Raw genomic sequence first — 26,948 nt, forward strand, 5'->3', positions numbered from 1 at the left:
TGTTTTGTCGCTACAGAATAACTGTGAGGGTCCGGAAACTTCTACTGTTGATCCCTACAGATCCGGCTGTGCAGGAGGCTCTCGACCAGCTGGACTCTCTTGGTAGAAAGGTATGTGAAGGGTCTGTCCTCGCTTAGAGAGTTTCATATTTTTTAGCTCTGTTCCCTATTCTTCCACTGATTGTCCTTCTTCCAATCAGAAGACACTGCTGTCAGAATCTCAGTCTTCAAAATCCCCATCTCTGTCATCCAAACACCACCAGCCCAGCGCCAGCTCCATCCTCGAGAGTTTGTTCAGATCCTCTGCCCCTGGCATGTCCACCTTCCGTGTTCTGTACAACCTGGAGGTAATTATGGAACCAGCGCTGAAATAGGCCTTGAACCAATTGATTATTTATTTTTTTATTATCTTTTTTACTTAATTGCTTGACATATCATTGATATAGGTCCTTAGCTCTAAACTGATGCCAACTGCCGACGATGAGATGGCACGGAACTGTGCCAAGTCCTTCTGTGAAAACTTTCTCAAAGCTGGAGGACTCAGGTTGGCCATTGTTGTGTGTTCAGCTCTGACCCTGATGTATCGATATACTTTTTTATTTGCTCAATGTAATTGTCTGTTGTCTTACAGTCTGGTGGTCAATGTGATGCAGAGAGATTCTATTCCTTCGGAAGTAGATTACGAGACGAGACAAGGGGTCTACTCCATTTGTCTACAGCTGGCCAGGTTTGTCTTGTTACCAGTGTCCACCCGTCAGTTACAAGTGGGTCCCAGGCATACATGCCAACTTTTTGTTCCTCCTCTCCGGGGGAAGCCCGGAGAGGAGACTTTCAGCAGTGCTTCTGGGGGTGGGACCAGAGCCTGATGTCATCAAGCCGACCCCATAGAAATGTTTGGCAGGTAGAGGGGGCGGGGCTAAAATGTTGCGATTTGCCCGTTTTAGCCACGACCCCTCTGCTTTCACCAGTATATTGCCAGTAGGAGGATGCCGGGGATATGGGGGGCCAAGGGGCATGCAGGAGGCTTACCCACCCTTCCAGGGACCCAATTTTCAGGAGGGTAGTTAATATGGTCCTAGGTGGTGTGCCTGTGTTCTGAAGTGACTTCTTACCTTGGCAGGTTCCTGTTAGTAGGGCAGACTATGCCATCGACCTTCGACGAAGACCTTACAAAAGATGGAGTTGAGGGGCTGTCATCGAGGCCTTTCCGGAACGCAAGCCGCCAGTCTAGTCGCCAAATGTCCCTTTGTGGGACCCCAGAGAAATCCTCTTATCGGCAGTTGTCCGTGTCTGACCGCTCCTCTATCCGGGTGGAGGAGATCATTCCTGCTGCTCGCGTTGCCATTCAGGTGATTTCTGGTTTTGTGCTGGTTCCTTCCTGATATTCAGGTGTAAGTGATGTCACTTGTGACCCTGTGTTCTGCATTCTCCCTCAGACCATGGAAGTCAACGATTTCACTTGCACGGTGGCCTGCTTCATGAGGCTGTCCTGGGCAGCGGCGGCCGGCAGGCTGGATCTTGTTGGCAGCAACCAGCCCATTAAAGAAAGCAACAATACTCTGTTTCCTGCCGGACTCCGTGGAAGACTGAGCAGCTCAGGTGCGAGGCGGTCACGTCATTATAATATAGGGCCTGATTCGGAACTGATCGCGCCGCTGTGAATTCGCTTGGTGCGCGGTTATTGATAGATTGCCCATGCGTGTGGTTCGCATTAGGCTTGCACAAGGCCGTACTGCGATTAACTCCTACCACGAGTTCTGTTCGCCACAAGGTGATTGACAGGAAGTGGGCGTGTGTTGGGTGGGAACAGACCGAATTTTAGGAGCGGCAAGAAAAATGCTGTGTGCGCCTACAAAAAAACTCTGGGCGTGTCAGGGGTGTATTCATCGTGGCCGCCTAGTAATTCCCGGGCTGCATGATGGCTGCGGTGAGTTGTGGCCGATGGTGAGCCTGTTATGATGAGTTTTGGACATTTCCGCTCAGGTGCGCATGTGTGTGCAGCCGTACACATTCATTCGCACAATGCGCAGACCACAGAGAATAACGACCGGATGCAAAATTATACCACGACCAATCACATGCAAAGCGACAGAGTATAAACAGACCATGGAATGGCAGATCCAGCTATTGACCAGATAGTACCAGCCATAAGTGCATCCGTGAGTGCAGTGGTAGGAAGGAAAACGCCAAGGAGAATAGTTTAGGATGTAAGCTCTTACAAGCAAGAGTGCAGGTTGTCAAACTCGGTCCTCAGGACCCCACACGGTGCATGTTTTGCAGGTCCCCTCACCGAATCCCAAGTGAAATAATTAGCTCCACCTGTGGATCTTTTAAAATGTGTCCGAGTAATAAATGCACCTGTGCACCTGCCGGGTGAGCTGGAAAACATTAACAGTGTCTGAAGACTGAGATTGAGAACACCTGTCCTAGAGTGATGGAGCAGCCACACACGCGGTGGCACTAATGCTAGCACAGGTAGAGCAGTGAGGCGGGCTGATGAGGTTGGATGATGTGATATTTGTACGTCCATCATAATTTATACCAGGGATAGACTGAAATATACGATACCATCCAGAATACTATATATGTATATTGTGTTGTATCCCGTTTCTGATCACTGGGAGTCTTCCGATTTCCCATCACGTTGTGAAGGATCAGTGTCTGCGGTGCATGACTACTTGCCCTCCTTTCAGGAAGTAATTGCAGCTCCGGAAGCGAAGGGGAGGCCACATCTCTACACGCCTGGATCTGCGTCCGGCAGCAGTCTGTGTCTACCAAAGATGCCATCATCGCTGGAGAGGCCTTGTCCCTGCTCGTCACCTGTCTACAGCTGCGCAGCCAGCAACTGGGTAGGTGGCAATCGGTGATAACTCATCTGCTTAGCTCTTGAATGCGGTTGTAACCTCTAGTGTCCAGCTCCTAGCACGGTGAGCTGTGTCTCTGCATCTCGCTCGGATCTTGTTGGCTTATATGGATGTGTTCCCTTTGCAGGATCTTTCTACAATCTGCCTTCAGTCGCTGACTTCACCATCGATATCCTCCTAGGGTCTCCAAGTGCAGAGGTGAGCTGTGCCCGGTAGTCTATGATGTAACCGTTACATCAGCTTAAACTCTATTCAACATCCATCGTTTCTGTCATAGATCCGCCATGTGGCCTGTGACCAGCTGTACACTCTGACCCAGACGGATACCTCCGCTTACCCAGACGTCCAGAAGCCCAATCTCTTTCTGCTGAACGTCATCCTGTCCGCACAACTGCCGCTGTGGTCGCCGACCAGCATAATGCGCGGGATTAACCAGAGGTAGGAGCCCCCTGCAGGGGAGGATTGGAAGTTCCTGTTTTGTAATGATCAGTAAATGTATTCACACATTGGCTCTATGGGCACGTGATTGGTTCTGTTTTGTGGGCGTGGCCTGATGGCACTTTGCTTAGTGCTGACGCTGTTACATGGAAATTCATGACTTTGCGTTGCTTGTGTGTTTCAGGTTGTTGGCGCAGTGTACGGAGTATTTCGATCTGAGATGTCAGCTCCTCGATGACTTAACCTGTAAGTTCAGCCGCTATTTCGACAGAAGTTGTTAACTGATTAACCCCGAGAATTTTCCGGGATTACCACTGCTTAGAGCCGGGCAGCGCCGCTGAGCTGATGGCTGAAATCAGCTTCAGCGCTGCCCGGCTGATCAGTGGTGCATCCCCTTCCCCCCTGTCCCCCACCTCCCCCAGCTGTGTGACCCTATGCGTCATACCAGGTTGAAGGTCCGTGCAATGGCTGATTCAGTGGCACTGTCTGGACCCGGGGACACAATGGTGTTTTTTTTTAGGGAGCACTCCCCAGGAAAAACTCACCCACTGGGGAGCGCTCTCTAAAAGAAAACTTACCACTGAAGGGGGTAAATGCACCATGCGAATAAAACACTTCATGCGTAATTCTAACACACAGCGTCGGAGATGGAACAGTTGAGCATTAGTCCGGCGACCATGTTGGAGGATGAGATCACATGGCTGGATAACTTCGAGCCCAACCGCACAGCAGAATGCGAGACCAGCGACGCGGACAACGTGTGGCTGGCCGGCCACCTCCGTCTTATAAAAACTCTCCTCTCGCTGTGCGGGACCGAAAAAGAAATGCTCGGTGAGTGTCTATCGCCTAGAACAGGCACCCCCGATAACCATCCAATGTGTTGCACCCCTTTCTGAATCATGTCTGTACCCTGTTAATGTGTTCTTATTGTACAGGTCCCTCTCTGATTAAACAGCTCCTGGATGATTTCCTGTTCCGTGCCTCAAGAATAATCTTAAATAGTCACTCACCAGCTGGTAGCAGTGCATTAAGCCAGCAAGACTTCCACCCCAGGTGAGATCATCCTGCTTCCGGGTTAACCCAGTGAGCCGCGCTAATATTTATTTATTACCAGTTTCTTATATAGCACACACAAATTCTGCAACACAGTACAGAGAATATTTGAACACTCACATCAGTCCCTGCCCCAGTGGAGCTTACAATCCATATTCCCTACCACATGTACACGCACACACAGACATTCTAGGGTTAATTTGTGATCATAAGCCAAATAACCTGCCAGTATATTTTTGGAATGTGGGAGGAAACCGGAGTACCCGGAGGAAACTCTGCACAGTTAGGCCCCTTTCACACGCTCCGGCTCCCTTCCAGTGATGACATTTGCCCGTGGCCATCCCGTGTGAATGGACACAATCATGTCCATTATTAACTTCTGTGTACGGCACGGCTTTTGGCCGTGCAGGGTTTCGCCGCCCGGCAGGAGCTGGAGCGTGTGAAAGGGGCCGTATTGCCGTGATGGCAATCCAACCATGACCTCAGCGCTGTGAGGCAGTAATGCTAACCACTACAGGCAGTAATGCTAACCGTACTGTATTCATGAATTGGTAGGTGTTGGATACCGTAAGCTTATTTGTTGCCATTAGATGTCTATGTTTGAGTAAGTTAAAGTTCACGGTTTACCAGCTCACTTGATGGTGGCACTCTAATCAGGAGAATGCAGCCAAAACTTTCAGTAGTAACCAAAGCAGTGGTTGACTTTTACATCAGTGGACCACAAAGTTAAATGAAGGTTTGGACGTGGGTGATGTCACTCCTGATGAATCTAGAAGCGGCAGTGCTTCATATGCGGCTTTCAATCTGTAACGGAACTACATATCCCAGCATGCCTTGCCACAGTTTTAGCATTAGCTAAAGGCAAAACAGTGGCATGGCATACTGGGCTGTGTTCCACAGTAGCTGAAGAGCCTCATATTGAGCACCCCTGCTCAACATACTTGAGACTGTGGCTTTGCCGCATATGGGCTAGGCCAGGGGTGGCTGGACTTTAGTAACCCGGGATCTACTTTTTGTTCACTTACTCACTGGTGATCTACCGGCCTTTCCCACTTAGTAAAATATTCCCCTCCCAATGAATAAACTCCCCCACCCCCCCCTCAGGGATGGAGATAGAGGGTGAGTGGGGAAGCTGGGGTGATGAAAGGTAGATAGATAGTATATGTGTGTGTATAAATATTGCAGTATTTTGGCACTCCCATAGACAGGTAAATAACTGCAGCCTGTTCCCCAACAAATACTATACATGGACTACCAGGGTGCAGCATAATCATACACACACACACTATATATAAATAAAGGCTGCTCCCCCAGCCCGGCCTCCATGCCCCCTCACCTTGCCAATTGTCTCCAATTGCTCGTGACGGAAGAGTGACGATGCCATACGCGGCTGTGTAACCTGCTGGCCCTGCTACCTGTTCTGCTGACCTGTCCCAGCTCCACTGCTGATGGAATCCACATGCAGTGCGCGGGAGACACTTCCAGGCCTCATAGGAGCGGTATATGCTTTAATGCTGAACTAGAGCCACCGAAACCTGTGAGAATTGACTCTACCAAAGGTGTATGGCTTCTAGTCTGCATTCTCCTAGCTTTGTACGGTAGGTGACTGGTGCACCTTAGATATGGTCCCAGTTGGTGTCCTAGGAACGTTCGGCACAGCTTTTTTGGTACTTGTTTCCTAGCACGGTGCCCCCGATTTTCATTCCTATGGCATCTTATGCATTGTATCGCATCGCATGCCATATATATAGCCGCAGGCGATGGGATTTAAGCACCCTATACGATTTTAAATTGTATAAGCACCCAGCACCAATGTTAAATGCAACCCCACGCCACCCCCCCCCCCCCCCCCTATCAACGCCAACCCGAAGCGTGGAGAGCAGCAGCGGTACGCGTCCTCCGACCTTTTCATACCCCAACTATACACGTCGGCGTGGAGTTGGATTTATACAGTGTGGCGAGCCACCGAGCCCGAAGCGTGGCGAGCGGACGTGTATTACTTTACATGTATTCCACCTCGCCACGCTTTGGGCTCGGTGGCTCGCTGCGCTCGCCACACTATATAAATTCAACTCCACGCCGACGGGGATAGTGGGGGTATGAAAAGGTCGGAGGACGCGTACCGCCGCCCCTCGCTGGCTCGCCACGCTTCGGGTTGGCGTTGATAGTGGTGGTGCATTTAACATTGTAAGCACCCATTACGGTGTTTATACAATTAAAAATTGTATAGGGGGCCCATATAACATTGAAAACACCCATCAGGGTGCCTATACAATTTAAAATCGTATACCATTGTATATGGCATACAATGCGATGGTATACGATTTAAAATTGTAGAACACCGGCTGCCATCACGTAACATCGCATCGCATACCATTGTTTGGCTTATGGTATACGATGCGATGGGCGCCGTGCTAGGAAACAAGTACCGCTTTTTTTTAATAGTTCAGCTGATATTCAGGGTGTTGGATCCTTTTAATGAAGCTCTGCTCATGACTTTAGATGCAGCTCTGTAAACAGCCGGCTGGCAGCGTACGAGGTGCTGGTGATGTTGGCAGAGAGCTCGCTGGCTAACCTCCAGCTCATCACGAAGGAGCTGCTATCAATGCACCATCAGCCAGACTCGGCCCTCACCAAGGAATTTGATGTGAGTACAGTATAACCTAACTCGGGCAGCAGGTGTGTGTAGGTTACCTTGCAGGTAACCAGACAATGGATGTTGTTCGCATACAGAAGTAGATGCAGCTCGTCAGTCATGATCCCCCTGGTTATTCACATAGGTTTTATAATGAATGTAGGCCCATGCTGGGTCGTCTTATCCGCACCTCCACTCCTTATACTTAGCCCATCAAATGACAGAACATCGTAACCGTAAATTCATTGTCAACAGCTCTTCGCGTCCCAATGGTGCTTGAATTGCGCCGTCTAGTGGCCGCCGGTGCACAAAACACTTGAATTCCCCCATAGAGGTGCGGAGCAGCACTAGCCTTTTATTATATGGGATTGGAGATGCACACCGCGTTAGGGGGTGGAGAAAGCTACATTTCATAGCGGCTTTATTTCGGAGGCTAGATCTCACATTTTTAGCCTATTAAGTTTGTTCTTGACGTTAATATTGTTCTCTCTGTGTTGATATTCCAGTATCTGCCACCTGTTGACAGCAGATCAAACTCTGGGTTTGTCGGCCTTAAGAACGGAGGAGCGACCTGCTACATGAACGCCGTCTTTCAGCAATTGTACATGCAACCGGGTCTTCCTGAGGTCCGGTATTCACTTGAAATCTACCGTTTATCAGCCTTTATGGAAGAGCTGCTGCATTGTTTCTTTCTACCCACTGACTAGGCGATATTGTGAACAATATCGGATATTGCTTACAATATCGCCTAGTGTTTACACTCAAAGATGCTCTGCCATGCATTAACGACCACCCCCCTTGTCATACATGTTCAGGCGAAGGCGGTCCTCGGTAATGACGGCCATGCTGCAGCTGCAATATCGATATTGGCGGGGATCGGCTAGTGTGTACCCTGCATACAGGGATAACTGAAGACATCGCTAGCAAGGGCGATGCTGCTGAATGCAGTATGGCCACCGCTATCGGCATGTGTTGTATACCCTTTGCCAATGGGTTTGCCCCCCCCCCCCCCCCTCCTACCTTCTCTGCCATTTCACCCCAGCTCTGGTACAATGCCGGCAATTCCGTTTTTATTATTATTATTTACACATTATTACTCTGGTTATTTGTTTCCTGTTAAAGCCGTTTTGTGGAGCTCTGAGCTGTAAAGCGGACCAGTGCCAGCGTGTTTCATCTCCCGTCCTCCTTGTGACCTGAGGTTTTGTGTCCTACAGGCCTTGCTCTCCATGGAGGACGAAACCGATAATCCAGATGACAGCGTCTTCTACCAGGTCCAGTCTTTGTTCGGCCACTTGATGGAAAGCAAACTGCAGTACTACGTGCCTGAGAACTTCTGGAAGGTGCTTTCCTTAAATAGATTATACGTTCTAGTATTGTCGTTATTCACCCGTCCCTCTGCTGGAGCGGTTGGGAGCAGGTCACACCACGCTGTTCCACCTCCCGGCCGCATACCGCCGGTCCCGGGGCAGGATGAGCATCAATCAGCGGCCAAATCAGTCGGATTTGGCTGCGGCATTGAATAGGTAGTGTCGGATCCATTCTGACAAAAGAACGTCGGAATGGATCCGACACTGATTGAATGCACCCCATAGACTGGTTCACTCTTCAGAAGGTTTGACACATTTTCCCCAAGGTAACATTACTCCATTCTGTATAGAACTTGTATATACAGTACTGTAACTTGCTGTGACTCGCCCAAATTGCTGCAAACAATAGGCCCTTGGTATTAATACTAAGTAAGCAACCATGTTGTCTGCCCCGAAATGTAGCAAGTTACAAAATACAAGTCTTTGCTGCTTGTGTGAATGAAATGACTCCAAACACTGAATAATCTTATCTTGTTGTTTAATGGCGTCTTTCAATTAGCCTAATTATATTTTATTATGTTGTGACATTGCGTCAGGGCGTCCTATAACAAATGGGAAGTGTGTAACCTGTCACCTGTAATGTTTAGATCTTCAAGATGTGGAACAAAGAGCTGTACGTCCGAGAGCAGCAGGACGCCTACGAGTTCTTCACCAGCCTCATAGACCAGATGGATGAGTATCTCAAGGTACAGTACTGCACTAACTTGTGTTCTGCATTACCTGGTGGGCAGTTCTTGTTACCGGCTGCCCACTACCTTGTTCAATCTCGTGAGTTTTGTGACCCACTGCACAGCGTGGTGTGTCTCCTACACTATTAGCACTGGTCTCGGGTGAGGTTTTCTGACCTGTCCCTGCGTTTTTCCCCTCTCCCTATGCAGAAAATGGGCCGGGATCAGCTCTTCAAGAACACATTTCAGGGCATCTACTCGGACCAAAAGATCTGCAAGGATTGTCCCCACAGGTCAGTGCTGAGACGAACGTGGGCTTCTTATTGTAGTGTAGCTTGTGCTTGTCTTATGCACAGACGCCCCTTTTATTCCCGGATATTGCGGCAAAATTGTCACACATAAAAAGCCATAAAATCTAACCTATGTGCTGAGCCAATGTGCAAAAGGGGGGGATCTCTGCACAATGAAACATTTTCTATAGCTTGGTAAAAAGGGATGCACAGTAATTTAGGGGTAGATGTAGGAAGGCCCAGGGCAACCCATCAGCTGCTCTGTATCATTTTATATTACTCAAATTATAGATGTTACGTCAGTGCTGATTGGTTGCCATGGGTCACTTCTCCTTCCTTATCACTCCTTCATACAGATACTTCTCAGTTAGCCATAATTGTGACATTAAATACCAATTAGCCTTGGAATAGCAACCTGGGCTTCCCCTGTATAGAGCACGTGCATACTGTTAATGGCTTGTGGGTAGAGGATTGGAGGCATCAGTGTATGTCAGTTAAAGCATCCAATCCGTACTCCTCTTGGTGTGCTGTGATAGGGAATGCATTATGTTGCCTGGCATTTTATGTAACCGGTGATTCTGCTGCAAGTTATAGTCCTGTGGTGCTGAGAATAAAACCACACGATTTGTTCGATATAAGGCCACGATTTGTGGCATTGGGGCAGATGTATTAAGCCTTAACAAGAGATAAATGCAAAGGTGATAAGGAGAGATAAACAGCCAGCCAATCAGCTCCTTACTGACTTTTTTCAAACACAGCCTGTAACATGGCAGTTAGCAGGTGATTGCCTGGATGTTTATCTCTCACTTGCATTTATCTCTTGTTAAGACTTAATACATCTGCCCTATTATGTTTTGATGTTCTAGGCTACAGTATAATTCACATCAAGCCACCCGCGCCCAAAGGGAATTCCCGATGAGTAATCTTGTTAAATTGAGCCAAGAATGTTATTTCCAGAATAATTCCCATTGATATATCCATCTAATTAGAATGCAGTACACGTCTTGCCATCCTGCTCTGGTGTCCTTTTGACCTGGTTTCCTCGTAGTAAAGGGTTAAGTGATGGTATGATGAAATGCGCTATGGAGTTGCGTTGCCATGTTGGCTGATGCGCTTTATCTATGCGTGACATGTGTTTTACAGATATGAGCGAGAGGAAGCATTTATGGCTCTGAATTTAGGAGTGACCTCCTGCCAAAGCCTGGAGATCTCACTTGACCAGTTTGTGCGGGGAGAGGTCCTCGAGGGGAGCAATGCCTATTACTGTGAGAAGTGCAAGGAAAAGGTAAGCACAGTGGTTTAACCCCTTTAGTGGTGGCTTTTTCTCTTTCAATGGTCCTGGTGACACAGCTTCACATTGGGATGTAGGAGGGTCCGCAGGAGCCAGGCACCTATCCTAAAGCTTTTGGAGGGTAGGCTCCTCCCCTACTGCATCCCAGACTCCTCAGTTCGTGTTAGGTGCCCACTGGAGTGGGTGCTATTCTAAAGGGCTGCTGGAGCAGCCGAAGGAGTAGAGTTAGTTAGGGTTTTTATTATTTTATTAACTTCTACACTAGCTAGGTAGGCACAGTGTGAGGATTCTCATTAGTGAATCCTCACACTGCTAGCGCAGCAGGAGCTGACAGAAACGAGTCCTGTCAGCTCACTGTGCACGAGGGAGACGCTGTCTGGCCTCCCTGTGCAGCGCTTACAGCTTCTTTTAAGAAGCTGCCTGGGCTCCGGAGCGCTCTGAAACCGGCTTCACGCTAGGTGGGGATCATGGGGGACAGGCGCTCCGTGATGGCGGCGGCCATTTTCTGCGGAGCTTACACACTGAGCTCCTGATATGAGAGGACAGCAGTGTTGTTACAGGCATGTTCCGAGTGGTCCCCAGCTGAGGGGGAGATACTGGAACGAGGAGATCCTACAATGGGAGCGGCTGTCTGGGGGTAGTTGGCGCCAAAAGTCACAGACCCCGCAGCAGCAGGGACTTAGTCCCTTCCCTCACTCTGTTTTGGCGCCATTCAGAACGCTTGCAGCGGAGCTGAGCTGGCTTACAGATCCTGACAGAGTGATTGGATTTCCTGGGCTTCGCTTTCCCCATTCTGAAGACTACAGAAAGCTAAGTGACTGAGTACACTGTATATAATGTATGTACATTTAATGCTGTGACTGTGTTATTGAGAACATCATGTCTGAGCAACAGTCTGTGGTTTTGGGGGAGGGAGCCTTTAATGCATTGAGCGCTTGCAGTGGTTGTACACTGAAATTTGTCCCTAAGGGGGGCTTATGTATTTGTTGCGCTGCTGTGAAACCCATGGGGAGTGAACCCCAGAGGGTAGTGCATCGGACCTTGCGAGGGCTAAGTCCCTGAGACAGGTCGGAAAATGCTTTGGTGCATTACTGGACAGGCAAGAGTGATGGCTGGTAATTTCCCTAGACCAGGACCATTCGCTCAGCAATCCGTCCAGCTCTTTGCCTCGGACCCAGACAGATCCTGACTTCTACATGTCATGTAGGATACTGCTATGGGAATCAGCAGGTTTAAATTACTTGCTTGACAAGCTTTATGGTTATTCTGGGGGGACCCCTAAAAGGTCTTATTCAGTGCCATTATTAGCTGCTGATGAGGAGGGAGAGTTCACAGACATACCCTGGGTTCAGGGTGATGTTTCTGAAGAGTCCTCACCCTCTGGGGTAGAGGATTTGATTACTGCTGTAAACAGGCATTGAATTTGTCTGGGAAGAAAAAACTCCTGCTAAGGTTGTTTTTAAGAGACAGCGTGAGGGAAATGATATCTCTCTGCAGACAAGGGTTTACAAGATTTATTGGAAAACCCCTGACAAAAGGCTTTGGATGCCTAATAGATGGTTAAGCCTGTATCCTATGCCTGAGGATCATGCAGACCTCTGGGAAAATGTTCCAGTGGTAGAGGCTTCTGTGGTATACTTGTCAAAAGCCACTGTGCTACCAGTGCAAGCCTTCAAGCAAGCAAGTCTTCTGATTGGCTTCAGTCTGGGTCTCTAAGGCCAGGATTGGTGGGTCAGTGACCTGTGCTCTAGTTGACATACTGTTGTTTGTGTGTTGTTACTAGGCAGAGAAGTCTAATGCTGCTGCAGAAATGTGATTCAGGCTGAGCAGTAAGCTCTCAAAATGGCGGCCAGAGTTCCTCAGTGTCTGGAGGCCAGGAGAGTGCTCTGGCTTATAGCTTGGAAGGCAGATAACAAGTCTAAAAATGCTTAGAGGCATTAGCTTTTAAAGGAAAGCTGTTATTGGTTTACAACTGAAAGAGATCAATAAGCAGGCCACAGGTGGAAAAGCACTTTCCTGCCTACCCCTGCAGCCAAGCAGACATCAAGGCCATCCTTTCGGCCCTCCCCTAGAGGAGGTGCGTCCCTTTGAGAACAGTCTTTTAAGGGATAGTCTCAGTCCTCCTGGGGCAAGGCCCCATAGTCAAAAATTGGGTTCTTTTTATAAGAAACCAAAGGAGAGGAAAAATCCTCCGCATACTGCCAGGGGTTTTGCCCGGCGGTGTTTAAGGAGGGGGGACGTCTGTCACTGTTCAAAGACGCAGGGGCACTGTTAGACCGGAACGCTGGGGTTAGAAATATAACCCAGGGTTAAAAGATTCCCTTCAAAGTTCTTACACCGAGAAGGTTCATTCCTACACCACTACCAAAGGAGGCTCGACTCCGTGCAGCTCTCTTGGGAGCGGCTCATTCTCTTTAGAGAAGGCTGTGGTAGTCCCGGTCCCCAGAGCGGAGGGAAAAAAGGCTTTTATTTCACTCTGTTTTTGGTGCCCAAACCAGACGGGTCTTTTAGCTGATCCTAAACTTAAAGGCATTAATAGCCATTTGTGGGTAGACCATTTCAGAATAGAGTCTCTGAGGTCTGTGCTGCTAAGCCGGGACCAGGGAGAATTTTTAGCGTCCATGAAGGTCCAGGACGCATACTTGCAGGTTCCTATGCACTCGGAACATCAGGGTGTGCAATAGGAGACCTTCTCCTGTAATAACAGGCGTTGCCTTTCGGTCTGGCCACAGCGTCAAGGGTATTCACCAAATAATGTCAGAAATGGCGGATGTGCTTCGACTTAGGGAAATCATGGTTATTCCATTTTTGGACGACCTGCGGTTTAAAGCGGAGTCAGCAGTCAAGTGAAGAGTCACTTGGCAGAAACCATCAGGTTTTGCAGATTCACGGCTGGCTTTTAAATTTACAAAAATCCCAATCGGTGCCGCCACAGAGACTCCAATTCTTGGGGATTGGTCTGGATACCCAGTTGCATTGGGTGTTTCTACCAGAGGCATAGGCCAGGGATCTGGCTGCCTTGGTACAGGAGATCCTAGGGTCTCAGAGCACAGCAGTATGGAGGTGCCTCAAACTGCTGGGGAAGATGATGGCGTCTTTCGAGACGTTACAGTTCGCCAGGTTCCACTCTAGAGTGTCCCAGTGGACAGGGAACACTCAGACCATGAGGTCAGAACAAATGGTGTTGTTTTCAGAAACTCGATCCTTCCTAAAATGGTGGATGGAGGTGGATCCCCTTCGGGGGATTCGGTTCCTGCAGTCCTGGAGCTGGTTGGTAGTCACTTCCGACGCCAGTCTCAGAGGCTGAGGGGCAGTAGTCGTGGACCTGCGTCTGCAGGGCTTGTGGACTTTAGAATTAGCTCAGATGGTAGAGCGCTCGCTTAGCATGCGAGAGGTAGCGAGATCGATTCTCGCATTCTCCAGAAGTTAAGAAAGACTGATACTTTACAGTCTGCCTTACTGATCAACATCTTGGAACTGAGGGCTGTGTGGAAGAGGTTTTCTCTGGCGGGAGAAAAGATTACAAGAGCTCCCTTTTAGGCATTCGGACCGACAACGTCACAGCTGTGGCGTATCTGAATCACCAGGGAGGCACACACAGCAATCTGGCCATGTGGGAGGTGTCCCGAATCTTCTTGTGGGCGGAACAGAATGTTCTAGCATTATCAGCAATCTTCATACCAGGAGTGGAGAATATAGAGGCCGACTTCCTGAGCAGGGAGAAACTGATGGAAGGAAAATGGAGGCTGAATCCAAAAGTATTCCACTAGATTACAATAAGGGGGAAACCCCGGATAGGGACCTGAAGGCATACAGGTTCATCCATCAGTTACCCAGGTTGTATGACAGGACGTGGGATCCACTGGCAGAAGCAGTGGATGCCATGACTATTCCCTGGGAGGGGAATCTTTTTTTTTCTTACGGCCAGTGGTGGATGCTGGGGTGTGGGTATTCCGGGCTGGAGGTCCGGGCACCAAGGAGTAGAAACTTCTTGTGGCTAGTGCAGCCCCAGGCTCCGCCCCCCTAATACCCCTTCCTGTCCTCAGAGACCAGTTTTTTTCCTTGGTGCTCTGAGGAACAGGCACCACGCTAAGGAGAGGGCATTTTTAGCCCTAGTTTACTTCTATTTTTTTTTTTTTTTTTTTTTTTAACACAGCCGTCAGACTCGCAGCGCTGCTGCGGCTGACGGCAGAGACCTCTCCCGGCGTCTGGTGGACGGACCTGTCGGCCGCTCGCACCAGACACCTCAGGCACTTGGAGGGAGCTGCAGCCGGGAGAAGCACAGGTAAGCGGCTTCCCTTTGAAGGGGAGCCGGATATCGCGGCTCACACCGCCGGCGGAGGGGGCGCCGCCGGAGGCCTGGCAGCAGTACTCAGCTCATGCTGAGAAACCGCTAGACCACCAGGGGTTTTGGCGTAAGCATCTCTCCCTGCGAAAAGGGAGTTACGCTGGTGGTTCCAGGAGGGGACGGAGTACAAGATAACTTCGCCCCCATGCTCGCGGCAATGGCCTGTCCTGGGTTCCCGCCACGAGCGCTCCTCTCCTCCCCCCTGTGTCACAGCGGGGGCCATTTTAGCTCACTTGCTGCCTGCCTGCTAAACGGAGAGGAGCTTAAGAAATCGCCCCCCTTTGCCTCCACTGTTATCAGTGACAGGTTGTATTATCCTCACCTCACTTATATGGTGAAGGTGTAGGAAACAAAGTGCCGAATCCTGTGTGTTTGTGTTGTGTGAGGGATTGAATACTGCAGTGTAATTTTTCTGTCTTTGTTATTTTCCACAGTTTGTTATGTTGATGTGAGTATTCATATACCACATCTCTCTCTGTAGATCTGACAAGAGAGCGCAGTATTAGTTCACTGATTTTTTTATTTAGTGACTGACAATTCCCACATACAATATTACTGGTGTATTTGGTTAACTCAGGTTACAAATTTACTGGGATACATACACATATCATGGCAGAAAAGGGGAAATCCCGTAGGCCTGGTCCCGCTCCAGTGTTGCACGCATATACTTGCACAGTGTGCAAAGAAAATTTTGCTAGTGCAGAGCAGAACCACACAGGCCTCTGTGACCGTTGCTCTCAGCCGGGGCCTAGTTCGCAACCCAATGCGGATGTTCCCTGCAGACCGGACTGGGCGGCAGACCTGTCCTCTGCGATGAGGGAATTAGCTTCCCAGCTGGCAGCGTCACGTAACCCCGCTGCCGCAGCGGCTCCCCAAGTCCAGCCCCAGCCAGAACCTGCTTGGGTAGCAGGCCTATCTCAGTCAGTCCAGGGTTTGGTGCAGGTTTCATCCTCACTACAAAATGTTCTGACAGGGTCTAGTACAAATAGACCGTCCAGGCGTGAGGCAACTCAGCCTCCTTTACAGGACACAGATGATGATGAGGGTAATACAACTGGAGACGATCAGGACGGGGATGCTATTGATATAGTGGATGAAGTGGACACTGATACTGAGGATCACATGTCTCAAGCCAGAGTAGATAACTTAATTAAATTGATACGGCTCACTTTCAATATTAAGGAGCCGGATACTCAGGCCACTGCAGAGGGCGTACATACTGAACCAATGTTCAAACGCAAAAAGAAAGATAGTGCTTTTTTCCCTCAATCAAAGCAGTTGGATGATCTGTTTGAAGAAGCCTGGAAGCATCCAAACAGGAAATTTCTTGTGTCTAAGCGGATTTCATCTTTTTATCCCCTCCCAGATAGCCACAAGAAATGGGATGATCCCCCTCAGGTGGACGCTCATGTCACCAGGTTAATTAAGGCAACTGCCCTGCCCATACCTGATGTAACATCCTTGAAAGATCCAGTTGATAAAAAGCTGGATCAGTTTCTCAAGTCCATATACGTTAATGCAGGGGCAGCAGTTAGACCTAGCTATTCGGCAGCCTGGACAGCCAGAGCTATAGCGCACTGGGCAGATGCACTCCTGGAGGGCCTTCAGTCGGGAACTAAAAGATCTGAGTTGTTGTCTTTTGTGGACAATATTAGAGAGGCTAGTTCCTACCTAAGTGAGGGTGTGTTGGATGCGGGAATATTTGCATCAAAAATTTCTGCAGTATCTGTGGCCGCACGCAGAGCCCTCTGGCTCAGATCTTGGAAAGCCGATAACGATTCCAAGAAAGCTTTGGAAGCCCTACCTTTTACAGGGGGCATTCTCTTTGGAGCGGAATTGGACAAGATTGTCACTTCCATTGCAGCCTCAAAGTCTGCTTTTTTGCCCACAGGAACCTCCAAACCAAGGCAACAGGCCTTTCGGTTTTTTCGTCCCTCCAGGGGCAGATCACATTATACAGGATCTTGGCCAACTAGGTCACAACAGCCCTCACAAAAGACGCAGAAGTCCAAGCCCAAACAGGGTTGGGCAGCTCGTCGCCAGGCCCCAAAACAGGCTGAAAAGCCAGCGGCCTGACGCCGGGCACACCAAGAAAGTGCCATGGGTGGGGGGCCGTCTTCTGGAGTTTGCGGAGACCTGGTCAGGTTCCACATCGGACTCCTGGGTGTTGGATCTAATATCGCGAGGGTATGCTCTAACTTTTTGCTCCAGACCCCCAACACAATTCTTTACAACGGGCCTCCCACAAGACCCGCTCAAGGCAGTAGCCCTCGAGGCTGCAGTCTCAACTCTGTTGGAACAGAAGGTGATCATACCTGTTCCACATTCCCAAAGGGGGACAGGTTTCTATTCGAATCTGTTCCTGGTCAGCAAACCAGATGGGTCCTTCCGTCCGATATTGAATCTCAAGAGACTCAATGCGTTCCTGCGGGTACCAAAATTCAGGATGGAGTCCTTGAGCTCCATTCTAAGCACCCTAGAACCAGGAGATCTGATGACCTCACTGGACATACAAGATGCATATTTGCATATTCCAATCAGGCAGGAGCATCAGAGATTTCTCAGATTTGCGATATTGGATCGCCACTTTCAGTTTCGTGCTCTCCCGTTCGGGCTCTCAACAGCCCCCCGGGTGTTTACGAAAGTCATGGCGGTAATGGCGGCTCGCCTGCACCTCGAAGGCATTCGAATTCTCCCTTACCTGGACGACTTACTAATAGTAGCACAATCACAGGAGGAAATCCAGAACCACCTACAGATTGCTCTGGACATGCTCCAATCCCACGGGTGGATAATCAACTGGAAGAAATCCAGCTTGACTCCCTCATCCACCATGATACATCTGGGAGCACTAATAGATACAGATGCCCAGAGAGTTTTTCTTCCCAAGAAGAAAATACAGGACATTCACTCACAAATCCAGGCGTTTCTGTCTCAAGGCAGAGTGTCAGTGCATCTCTGCATGACACTAATGGGAAAACTGGTATCCACGTTTCCGATGCTGGAATTTGGGCAGTTCCACTCCCGAACACTCCAGCTGGCCCTGTTGTCCCGCTGGAACCGATCACACACGGATTTGAAAAGACAGTTCCTCACCATATCAAACATGGTCAGACAGTCCCTACAGTGGTGGCTGCTGTCGGACAATCTGAGGATAGGAAAGTCCTTCGCAAGCCACAATTACATCATTGTGACAACAGATGCCAGCCTGATAGGCTGGGGAGCTGTGACCCTAGACCAGTCATTCCAGGGCCGGTGGTCACAAGAGGAAACAAAGTTGCCAATAAATGTGCTGGAACTAAGGGCCATCTCCCGGACGTTCGAACAGTCAGGAACCCTTCTTCACGGAAGACCAGTCAGAATACAATCAGACAACGCGACGGCAGTCGCGTACGTGAACCATCAAGGGGGGACCCGGAGCCGAGCAGCCATGCGGGAAGTGACCCAGATCCTGCTGTGGGCAGAGGAATTCCTACTCACCTTGTCGGCAGTATACATTCCAGGAGTGTTGAACTGGGAGGCGGACTTCCTGAGTCGGCAGACGATCCACTCAGGGGAATGGTCCCTCCATCCAGAAGTGTTCTCAATCCTGACAAGCCAGTGGGGAATGCCACAGGTCGACCTTATGGCCTCAAAACACAACAAAAAACTCCCCCTGTACGGAGCCAGAACAAGGGACCCACAGGCATGTCTGGTAGACGCACTATCAGCACCCTGGCCGTTTCAAAGGGTGTTCGCATTTCCGCCAATTCCTCTAATCTCCCGGCTACTTCGACGCCTCAAGAGAGAGAGGGTGACCATGATCCTAGTGGCCCCGAATTGGCCGAGACGATCATGGTACCCAGACCTACTACAGATGGCCAAGGCACCACCGTTTCCCTTGCCCCTCCGACCAGACCTCCTGTCACAAGGACCGTGCCTACACCCCGACTTAGCCAGACTGGCTTTGACGGGGTGGCTATTGAAGAGTCGATCCTGAGCAGGAGAGGTTTTCCTCCTACAGTCATTAAGACGCTGCTGGCGGCAAGAAAGCCATCGTCAGCTAGGGTGTACCACAGAGTCTGGCAAAGGTATTTCCTTTGGTGTGAACCCAGGAGGTTCAACCCAAGGCTATACAGGTTGGATAGGGTCCTAGGATTTTTACAATCAGGCCTGGACATGGGGTTGAGCCATTCATCCTTGAAGGTTCAAGTGTCGGCTCTCTCTGTCCTTTTCCAGAGGAAGATCGCTACTTCATCTACAATCCATACATTTCTGCAGGGAGCTCTTCACCTACAACCTCCCATACGTCCACCAGCAAACCCATGGGATCTTACTTTGGTGCTAAAAAGTTTGATGAAGGCCCCATTCGAACCCTTGGAATCAGTTTCTCTTTCATGGCTTACTCTGAAGACTATTTTCTTGCTAGCCATTGCCTCGGCGCGCAGAGTATCAGATTTAGGGGCCCTCTCCTGTAAGGCCCCACTGCTCATCTTTCATGAAGATAGAGCAGTTCTCAGAACTAGACTGGACTACCTCCCAAAGGTTGTATCCCGATTTCATATAAATCAGGAAATAGTAGTGCCAGTTTATAGTACAACCACAGATTCGCAGGATAACGAGGTTTTCTTGGACGTTGTTCGAGCCCTAAAAATTTATGTGACCAGAACAGAACAGATAAGAAAGTCTGATTCTCTCTTTGTTCTCTTTGATGCCCGGAAGCTGGGTTGGCCTGCTTCAAAATGCACATTGGCTAGGTGGCTAAGGTCTACCATAAGGCAGGCGTACTTGTTGGCGGGGCGACCAGTACCGCATTCGATAAGGGCGCATTCCACCAGGTCTGTGGGGGCATCGTGGGCCCTGAGGGCAGGGGTCTCGGCGGAGAGCATCTGCAGGGCAGCCACGTGGTCTTCGGCTCACACGTTCATCAAATTCTATCGATTCGACACCTTCGCCTCGGCCGATGCGGCCTTTGGCAGAGGTGCCCTCAGTGCAGCTCGGGAGCGGTCCCACCCTTAGGGACACAGCTTTAGGACGTCCCACACCCCAGCATCCACCACTGGCCGTAAGAAAAAAGGGGATTTTTGGTTCTTACCTGTAAAATCCTTTTTTCAGAGGCCAAGGTGGATGCTGGGCGCCCGCCCTACCGCTCCAAATCTTGCAGTTACTTAGTTATAGTTCACATTTTAGCGTTCTGTTGATTGAATGTTCAAAAAGTTGAATGGTTCCCCTCTCCTATACCTGTTCCTCGGCTTGTTAAAGTTAAAAACTGGTCTCTGAGGACAGGAAGGGGTATTAGGGGGGCGGAGCCTGGGGCTGCACTAGCCACAAGAAGTTTCTACTCCTTGGTGCCCGGACCTCCAGCCCGGAATACCCACACCCCAGCATCCACCTTGGCCTCTGAAAAAAGGATTTTACAGGTAAGAACCAAAAATCCCCTTTTTATGATTTTCCGCCAGTTCCAATGCTGGCAAGAGAGTTGAAAACAATACAGGCTCAGACAATTCCAGTAATTTTAGTGGCCCCAGATTGGCCAGGGAGATCCTGGTACTCGAGGCTTCAGAGATTCTCTGTGGACTCGTGGCGTCTACCTCTGAGGTCAGACCTTCTAAAACAAGGACCGTTCAACCAGCTGGATTCAGCTCGATTAGTTTTGACGGTCTGGCTGTTGAAAACGCCATTTTGAGGAATATAGAATTCTCAGAGGCGGTTAACGCAATGAGGAAAGCCAGAAAGTCAGTGTCTTCTGTAAATTATTTTGGGGCCTGGAAGACCTATATTTGGTGGTGTGTAAGACAGAGGTCACACACATCGAGATTTAAAAAATGGCTAAATTGTTGGAGTTTTTTACAGGAGGGCCTTTCCTCTGGGTTAGGCCTTCAGTCACTCGGAGTACATATCTCGACCGTGTCAATTTTTCTTTCCAAAGAAGGATTGCGTTAGAACCAGAAGTACAGACCTTCCTGCAGGGGGTTTATCTATTGAAACCTCCCTACAACCAACCAGTAGCGCCAGGGGAATTATCTCTGGCTCTGGAGTACCTTAAAGAGGCGCCTTTTGAGCCGTTAAGGTCGGTTGACCTTAGTTTCCTTTCAGGGAAGCTGGTAATTTTGTTGGCAAGTGGCGTCAAGAAAAAAAAAAAAAAATATCGGAGTTGATGGCTTTGTTCTACAAGTCTTCCTCCCTTATATGTCATGATGATAGGGCTGCCTTTCGGGCAGTATCCCTAGATTTTTACCAAAAGTAGTCTCTGCTTTTCTTCTAAATCAGGAGATTGTTCTGCCTGTGTTTCAACCCCCAGAGGGTTGTTAGGAAAAGGGACAAATTGAGGAATTTGGATGTTGTGCGCGTCTTGCGCGTTTATGTGGACAGAGTTAAGAGTGTCAGAAAGACTGATACTTTACTGGTTTTGTATGACATACACAAACTTAGTTGGCCTGCTTCTAAGCAGACCATTGTTCGGTGGTTGCGCTCTGTTATTGCGTTTGCATATACAAAAGTTGGTAGGTACCGGCCAGGATTAATGCGCATACCACCAGGTCGGTTGCCACCTCTTGGGCGGTGCTACATGGGGCAACAGCTGAGCAGGTTTTGCAGCGCTGCCACTTGGTCATCTGTTCATATTTTGCCAAATTCGATAGGTTCCATGAGTTCGCGTCGGTGGACGCATCATTCGGGCGAGCAGTGATGAATACTGCAGACCTGAGCGTACCCACCCAAAAGGATCGGCTCTGGAACGTCCCAATGTGAAGCTGTGTCACCAGGACCATTGAAAGAGAAAAAGGGATTTTTGTAAGAACTTACCGTTCGAATCCCTTTCTCTGATATGGTCCTGGTGACACAGCGATCCCTCCCTTACGCTCAGTAAGTATGCCAGTGTTCATGATGTTTCATGTTATAATTGGTTGAAAAGTTAAATTTAAAATTGTGCATATAATATGTGCAGGTGTTTGTACTGAGTTAATGTATTCCAGTGGCTTTGAAAGATTGAACTGAGGAGTCTGGGATGCAGTAGGGGAGGAGCCTACCCTCCAAAAGCTTTAGGATAGGTGCCTGGCTCCTGCGGACCCTCCTACATCCCAATGTGAAGCTGTGTCACCAGGACCATATCAGAGAAAGGGATTCGAACGGTAAGTTCTTACAAAAATCCCTTTTTTGTTTTGGTTTTTAATAGAATTACCAGCACGGGGGGGGGGGGGTTTACATTTGGGCCAAGTGCAAGGGCAATCACCCGGGGATTGCAAGCGCCAATCGCCAGCAGGTATCCCCAGCATTACCACCGATTTCCTGCCATCCTGCTGTGCCCAGGAAGCAGCATAATACATTTAAGCCAGGCCAATAGGAATCTAGGGGGCGGGCTTAAGCATATCATTGATTATATTGATTTCCGGCCCGCTGCGATCACCGCAACAAGAAAGTGGTGTAGCCCGGAACTCTTCTAGGCCAGTGCTCCCCAGCAGTGCAGCTCAGCCTGCAAGATTTCTGGGCGTACTACTTAGTGTGAATGTAGTTTGTGGTCTTATTCATTATTCTCTGTTCTTGCTTCAGAGGACAACAGTAAAGAGGACTTGCATTAAGTCTCTGCCCAGTGTTCTCGTCATTCATTTGATGAGATTTGGATTCGACTGGGAAAGTGGCCGATCTATCAAGTATGATGAACAGATTAAGGTAAGGATCTTGTCTGGTGGTGTGCTCTGGTTGTACAGGTGTCACTCGCATGATTCTGTGCTGCCCTCTAGTGACAGTATATGTTACTTGTAATGCATCCACGGTAAAGGCGACTGCAAGCCGCTCAGTATGTACGGGGCAGTGATGAGCGATGATCGCTTATGCGTACTCCCATATCATCGTTGGCCCTGCCGCTCATCTGCTGGTGTTACGGGGTGGATGGCTTTCCATAGTGTCCTGCTCAAAAGCCATCCACGCCGGGGAAAATTCCTATAACGGGCGAAAACCGCTCAGTGTGTACGCACTTTCAGCCCAACGATTTTCTCAGTCATCGTTCTCCGTACACGTCCAGTTTGTGTGAACGTATTGTAATCAGCAGAATGTCAACATTCCACAGGAACCCAGAGGGTTGGTTGGGTTAGGCTACAGGAGGGATCTATGTTTAGAAGTTATACCGCATCCCATTTCCTAAACATTTTTTAAATACATTGACCATGTTCTTTTACATTCTGCCATGTAATGTCCTTTGTTCGTATAACTTAATGAGGGTTGTAGTCAAAAGTGGACAAACGTTATCTACGTATGTCCTTCCAAGTGCTTTCCATTCTGTTCTAGTTCCCGTGGATGTTAAATATGGAACCGTACACAGTGTCTGGCATGGCTCGGCAGGATTCCTCCTCAGAGGTGGGCGAAAACGGAAGACATGCGGATCCCAGCGGAGGGTCTCCGCGGAAGAAGGTCGCGCCTACGGAGAACTATGAGTTAGTCGGAGTGATCGTACACAGTGGTCAGGCTCACGCCGGACACTATTATTCCTTCATTAAAGACCGCAGGTAATTCCGGAGCCTTCCACCAGGGGGCGCACATATGTTAAAGAACACTGGATTATGTTTTTATATTGACAATTAACTATTGTGCAGAACGGGTGAAGATTACGTTGGCGTTGCCACAGCAAAGTTTGTTTCACTGTAACATCGTAACCTGTTTTTTGATGCAGGACCTGTGGGAAAAGCAAATGGTACAAATTTAACGATACAGTCGTAGAGGAGTTTGATCTTAATGATGAGACCATTGAATACGAATGCTTTGGTGGAGAGTACAGACCAAAGGTTTACGATCAGTGTAAGTTGTTTCTTTGATCTTACGGATACCTTATATATTACTTTCTGCCAAGTATTTGCAGCAAAAAAGGTTTGGATTAGGCAGTTTAGGTAAACTCTGATTAGCTCAGGATGGTTAAGTGGTCCCACATACCATCAGTGATGCGTTTCATTGATTAGAAGCTCACAACTTCATCAGATGAAATGAGTGACAGATTACATATCCTACAAAGATGTATAATCAGAATTGCAGAAGATTTCAGAAGCGATTGAATTGTGAATTCAGAAGAGCGTGTTGTAATTCTGTAACAGAAGTCTGACTGTTCCACACCTCCCAACTGTCCCGGTTATGGGCGGGGGTGGAGCTGGAGATCACTACTGCTCTGAGAGCCTGCGCACGGCATCTCTTCAGTGCAGGGTAGAGGGGTGGCGAGGGCTGCCCAGTCGCTAGGAGAGCTCTGGGCACACTCCCAAAAATGTTGCGAGACTAGACTATGCCCCCTTTACGCAAAACCCCACCGTTCCCTTATCCTCACCCCCTTTTCGGACTGACTGCGCATTCAGCGCGGCAGGTACCGATTTCAAGATCTGTGCAGTTGGGAGGTATGCTGTTCTAACGTGTGGATTCATAGTTTTTATTTAATATAATCAGTGTTTCTCTTTCAATGGTCCTGGTGACACAGCTCAACACTGGGATGTAGGAGGGTCCGAAGGAGCCAGGCACCTATCCTAAAGTTTTAGAGGGTAGGCTCCTCCCCTACTGCATCCCTGGACTCTTCAGTTCGTGTTAGGTGCCCACTGGAGTGGGTGCTATTCTAAAGGGCTGCAGGAGCAGCCGAAGAATTAGAGTAGTTAGGGGATTTTTATTATTTTATTAACTTTTACCCTAGCTAGGTAGGCACAGTGTGAGGATTCTCATAGTGAATCCTCACACTGCTTGCGCAGCAGGAGCTGACAGAAGCGCGTCCTGTCAGCTCACTGTGCACAGGGGAGACACTGTCTGGTCCCCCTGTGCAGCGCTTATAGCCTTTTCTAAAAGGCTGCCTGGGCTCCGGAGTACCCTGAAACCGGCTCCACGCTTAGGTGGGGATCATGGGGGACAGGCGCTCCGTGATGGCGGCGGCCATTTTATGCGGAGCTTACACGCTGAGCTCCTAGATGAGAGGACAGCAGCGTTGTGACAGGCATGTTCCAAGTGATCCCCATTTGAGGGGGAGACACTGGAACTAGGAAATCCTACCTAAGGAGCGGCTTGCTGGGGGTGGTTGGCGCCAAAAGGTCACGGACCCCGCAGCAGCAGGGACCTGTGGTCTCTTCCTTCACTCTGACTTTGGCGCCTTTCAGAACGCTTGCAGCGGAGCTGAGCTGGCTTACTGATCCTGGCAGAGTGACTTGGATTTCCTGGGCATCGCTTCCCCGCAGTTGAAACCAACAGACAGATAAGTGATTGGGTGCATTGCCTCTGTATAAACGCTTGTACATTGTTTGCACTGTGTATACTGATAGATATACATTTATCACTTGCGTCATGTCTGAGCATCAGGCTGTGGTTTTGGGGGAGGGAGCCCTTAATGCACTGAGCGCGTGCAATGTTTGCACACAGAAATTTGTCCCTGAGCAGATGGCCAAGGGGGGCTTATGTATTACTTGCGCTGATGTGAGACCCATGGGCAGTGATCCCCATAGGGCAGAGCATATGGAACCTGCGTGGGCCAGGGCCCTAGGCAGGTCAGTAAACGCTTTGGTGCAGCTTTTGGACAGGCAGAGTGATGGGCTGGTAGAATCACAGAGACCTATGCCATCATCTCAGCAGTCGTCTGGCTCCTTGCCTCTTACCCAGGCAGATCCTGCACTTATCCAGGTGATGCAGGATACTGCAAAAGGGATTAACAGGTTCAGTGAAATGCTGGACAAAATGGATGATGTGGCAGGGACCCCTAGAAGGTCTTATGCCTTAACTACTGTGGTAGATGAAGAGGAAGGAGAGTATACTGACATCCCCTGGGATCAGGGTGATGATTTGGATGAGAACTCTGCTGCTGGTATAGAGGATCTCATTATAGCTGTGAAGCAGGCTTTAAAGCTGACTGTGGAGGATAAGACTCCTGTTAAAGGTGTTTTTAAGCGACAGCGGAAGGAGGCTGTTACTTTTCCTTCAGATGAGGGGTTACAGGAATTGTTAGAAGGGGCTTGGAAAACTCCTGATAAGAGGCTTCAGATGCCTAAGCGATTCCTTAGTCTGTACCCCATGCCAGTCTCATGCGGAGCTCTGGGAAAAGGTCCCAGTTGTGGACGCTTCAGTGGCACGTTTGTCCAAGGCTACTGTATTACCAGTACAGGGCGGTGCAGCTTTTAAAGATTCTGTGGATAAAAAGCTGGAGGGAAACCTCAAGGCTATCTTTGAAGGGGTGGGGTTTACCTTACGACCCCTTATTGCTTCAGCCTGGGTTTCTAAGGCCATGATAGAGTGGGCTGGTGAATTATGCACCATGCTGCAGGCTGACCCGGGTGCATTACTGCTGGCAGAAAAGATTAAGGCAGCAGCAGAATATGCAGTTGAAGCAGAGGAGGAAGCTATTAAAATGGCAACCAGAGTGTCCACAGTCTCCATTAATGCCAGGAGAGTGCTTTGGCTAAAAGCCTGGGAAGCAGACAATGAGTCCAAGAAGGCTCTGGAAACATTAGCCTTCAAAGGAAAGGTACTCTTTGGTACCGAATTAGAGGAGATTATAAAACAGGCCACAGGCGGCAAAAGTACATTCCTGCCGGCCTCCTCAGCAAAGCAGACGTCCAGATTTTCTGCTTTTAAGCCGTCCTTTCGGCCCTCCCCTAGAGGTGGTGCGTCCTTTCGAGGACAGTCTTTCAGGGGAAGGTTTCAGCCCTCTAGAGGCAAGACACAAAAGTCAAAATTTGGCTCTTTTCACAAAAAGCCTGCCAATAAAGGAGAGGATAAACCCTCTGCATGACTGTCAGGGGCTTTGCCCGACAGTGACAAAAGTGGGCGGGCGTCTCACGCTCTTCAGGGACGCTTGGGCTTCTCTAGACCAGGATGCCTGGGTGCTAGACATCATAACACAGGATTACAAAATCCCTTTCAGAGGGCCACCTCCGAAGAGGTTCATTCCCACATCCTTACCAAAGGAGGCACGGCTGCGTACAGCTCTTGTGAGAGCAGCGCACTCCCTTTTGGAAAAAGGGGTGGTGACACTAGTCCCCAAGACAGAGTGGAAGAAAGGCTTTTACTCCAC

The 26,948-nt window shown here is 49.3% G+C and overlaps 1 protein-coding gene across 2 annotated transcripts in view; it reads left to right on the plus strand.

Moving 5' to 3' along the window:
* USP24 (ubiquitin specific peptidase 24) overlaps positions 1-26,948 on the plus strand; it is a 130,115-nt gene that overhangs the window by 57,913 nt on the left and 45,254 nt on the right. Inside the window, exons 29-49 of one of the 2 annotated variants that reach the window (XM_083157587.1) lie at positions 17-110; positions 200-346; positions 446-543; positions 631-726; positions 1,120-1,348; positions 1,436-1,598; positions 2,693-2,848; positions 2,991-3,061; positions 3,141-3,301; positions 3,486-3,547; positions 3,941-4,132; positions 4,237-4,354; positions 6,857-7,001; positions 7,496-7,615; positions 8,204-8,329; positions 8,944-9,042; positions 9,235-9,317; positions 10,458-10,599; positions 22,481-22,600; positions 23,216-23,433; positions 23,598-23,722. In XM_083157587.1, coding sequence (XP_083013713.1) covers positions 17-110; positions 200-346; positions 446-543; positions 631-726; positions 1,120-1,348; positions 1,436-1,598; positions 2,693-2,848; positions 2,991-3,061; positions 3,141-3,301; positions 3,486-3,547; positions 3,941-4,132; positions 4,237-4,354; positions 6,857-7,001; positions 7,496-7,615; positions 8,204-8,329; positions 8,944-9,042; positions 9,235-9,317; positions 10,458-10,599; positions 22,481-22,600; positions 23,216-23,433; positions 23,598-23,722 — 2,765 coding nt within the window. The remainder of the gene's footprint in view (positions 1-16; positions 111-199; positions 347-445; positions 544-630; positions 727-1,119; positions 1,349-1,435; positions 1,599-2,692; positions 2,849-2,990; positions 3,062-3,140; positions 3,302-3,485; positions 3,548-3,940; positions 4,133-4,236; positions 4,355-6,856; positions 7,002-7,495; positions 7,616-8,203; positions 8,330-8,943; positions 9,043-9,234; positions 9,318-10,457; positions 10,600-22,480; positions 22,601-23,215; positions 23,434-23,597; positions 23,723-26,948) is intronic. The other variant, XM_083157588.1, reaches the window with a different exon arrangement.

This window comes from Crinia signifera, chromosome 8 (genome assembly GCF_055691185.1).
Source record: "Crinia signifera chromosome 8, ASM5569118v1, whole genome shotgun sequence".
NCBI lineage: Eukaryota > Metazoa > Chordata > Amphibia > Anura > Myobatrachidae > Crinia > Crinia signifera.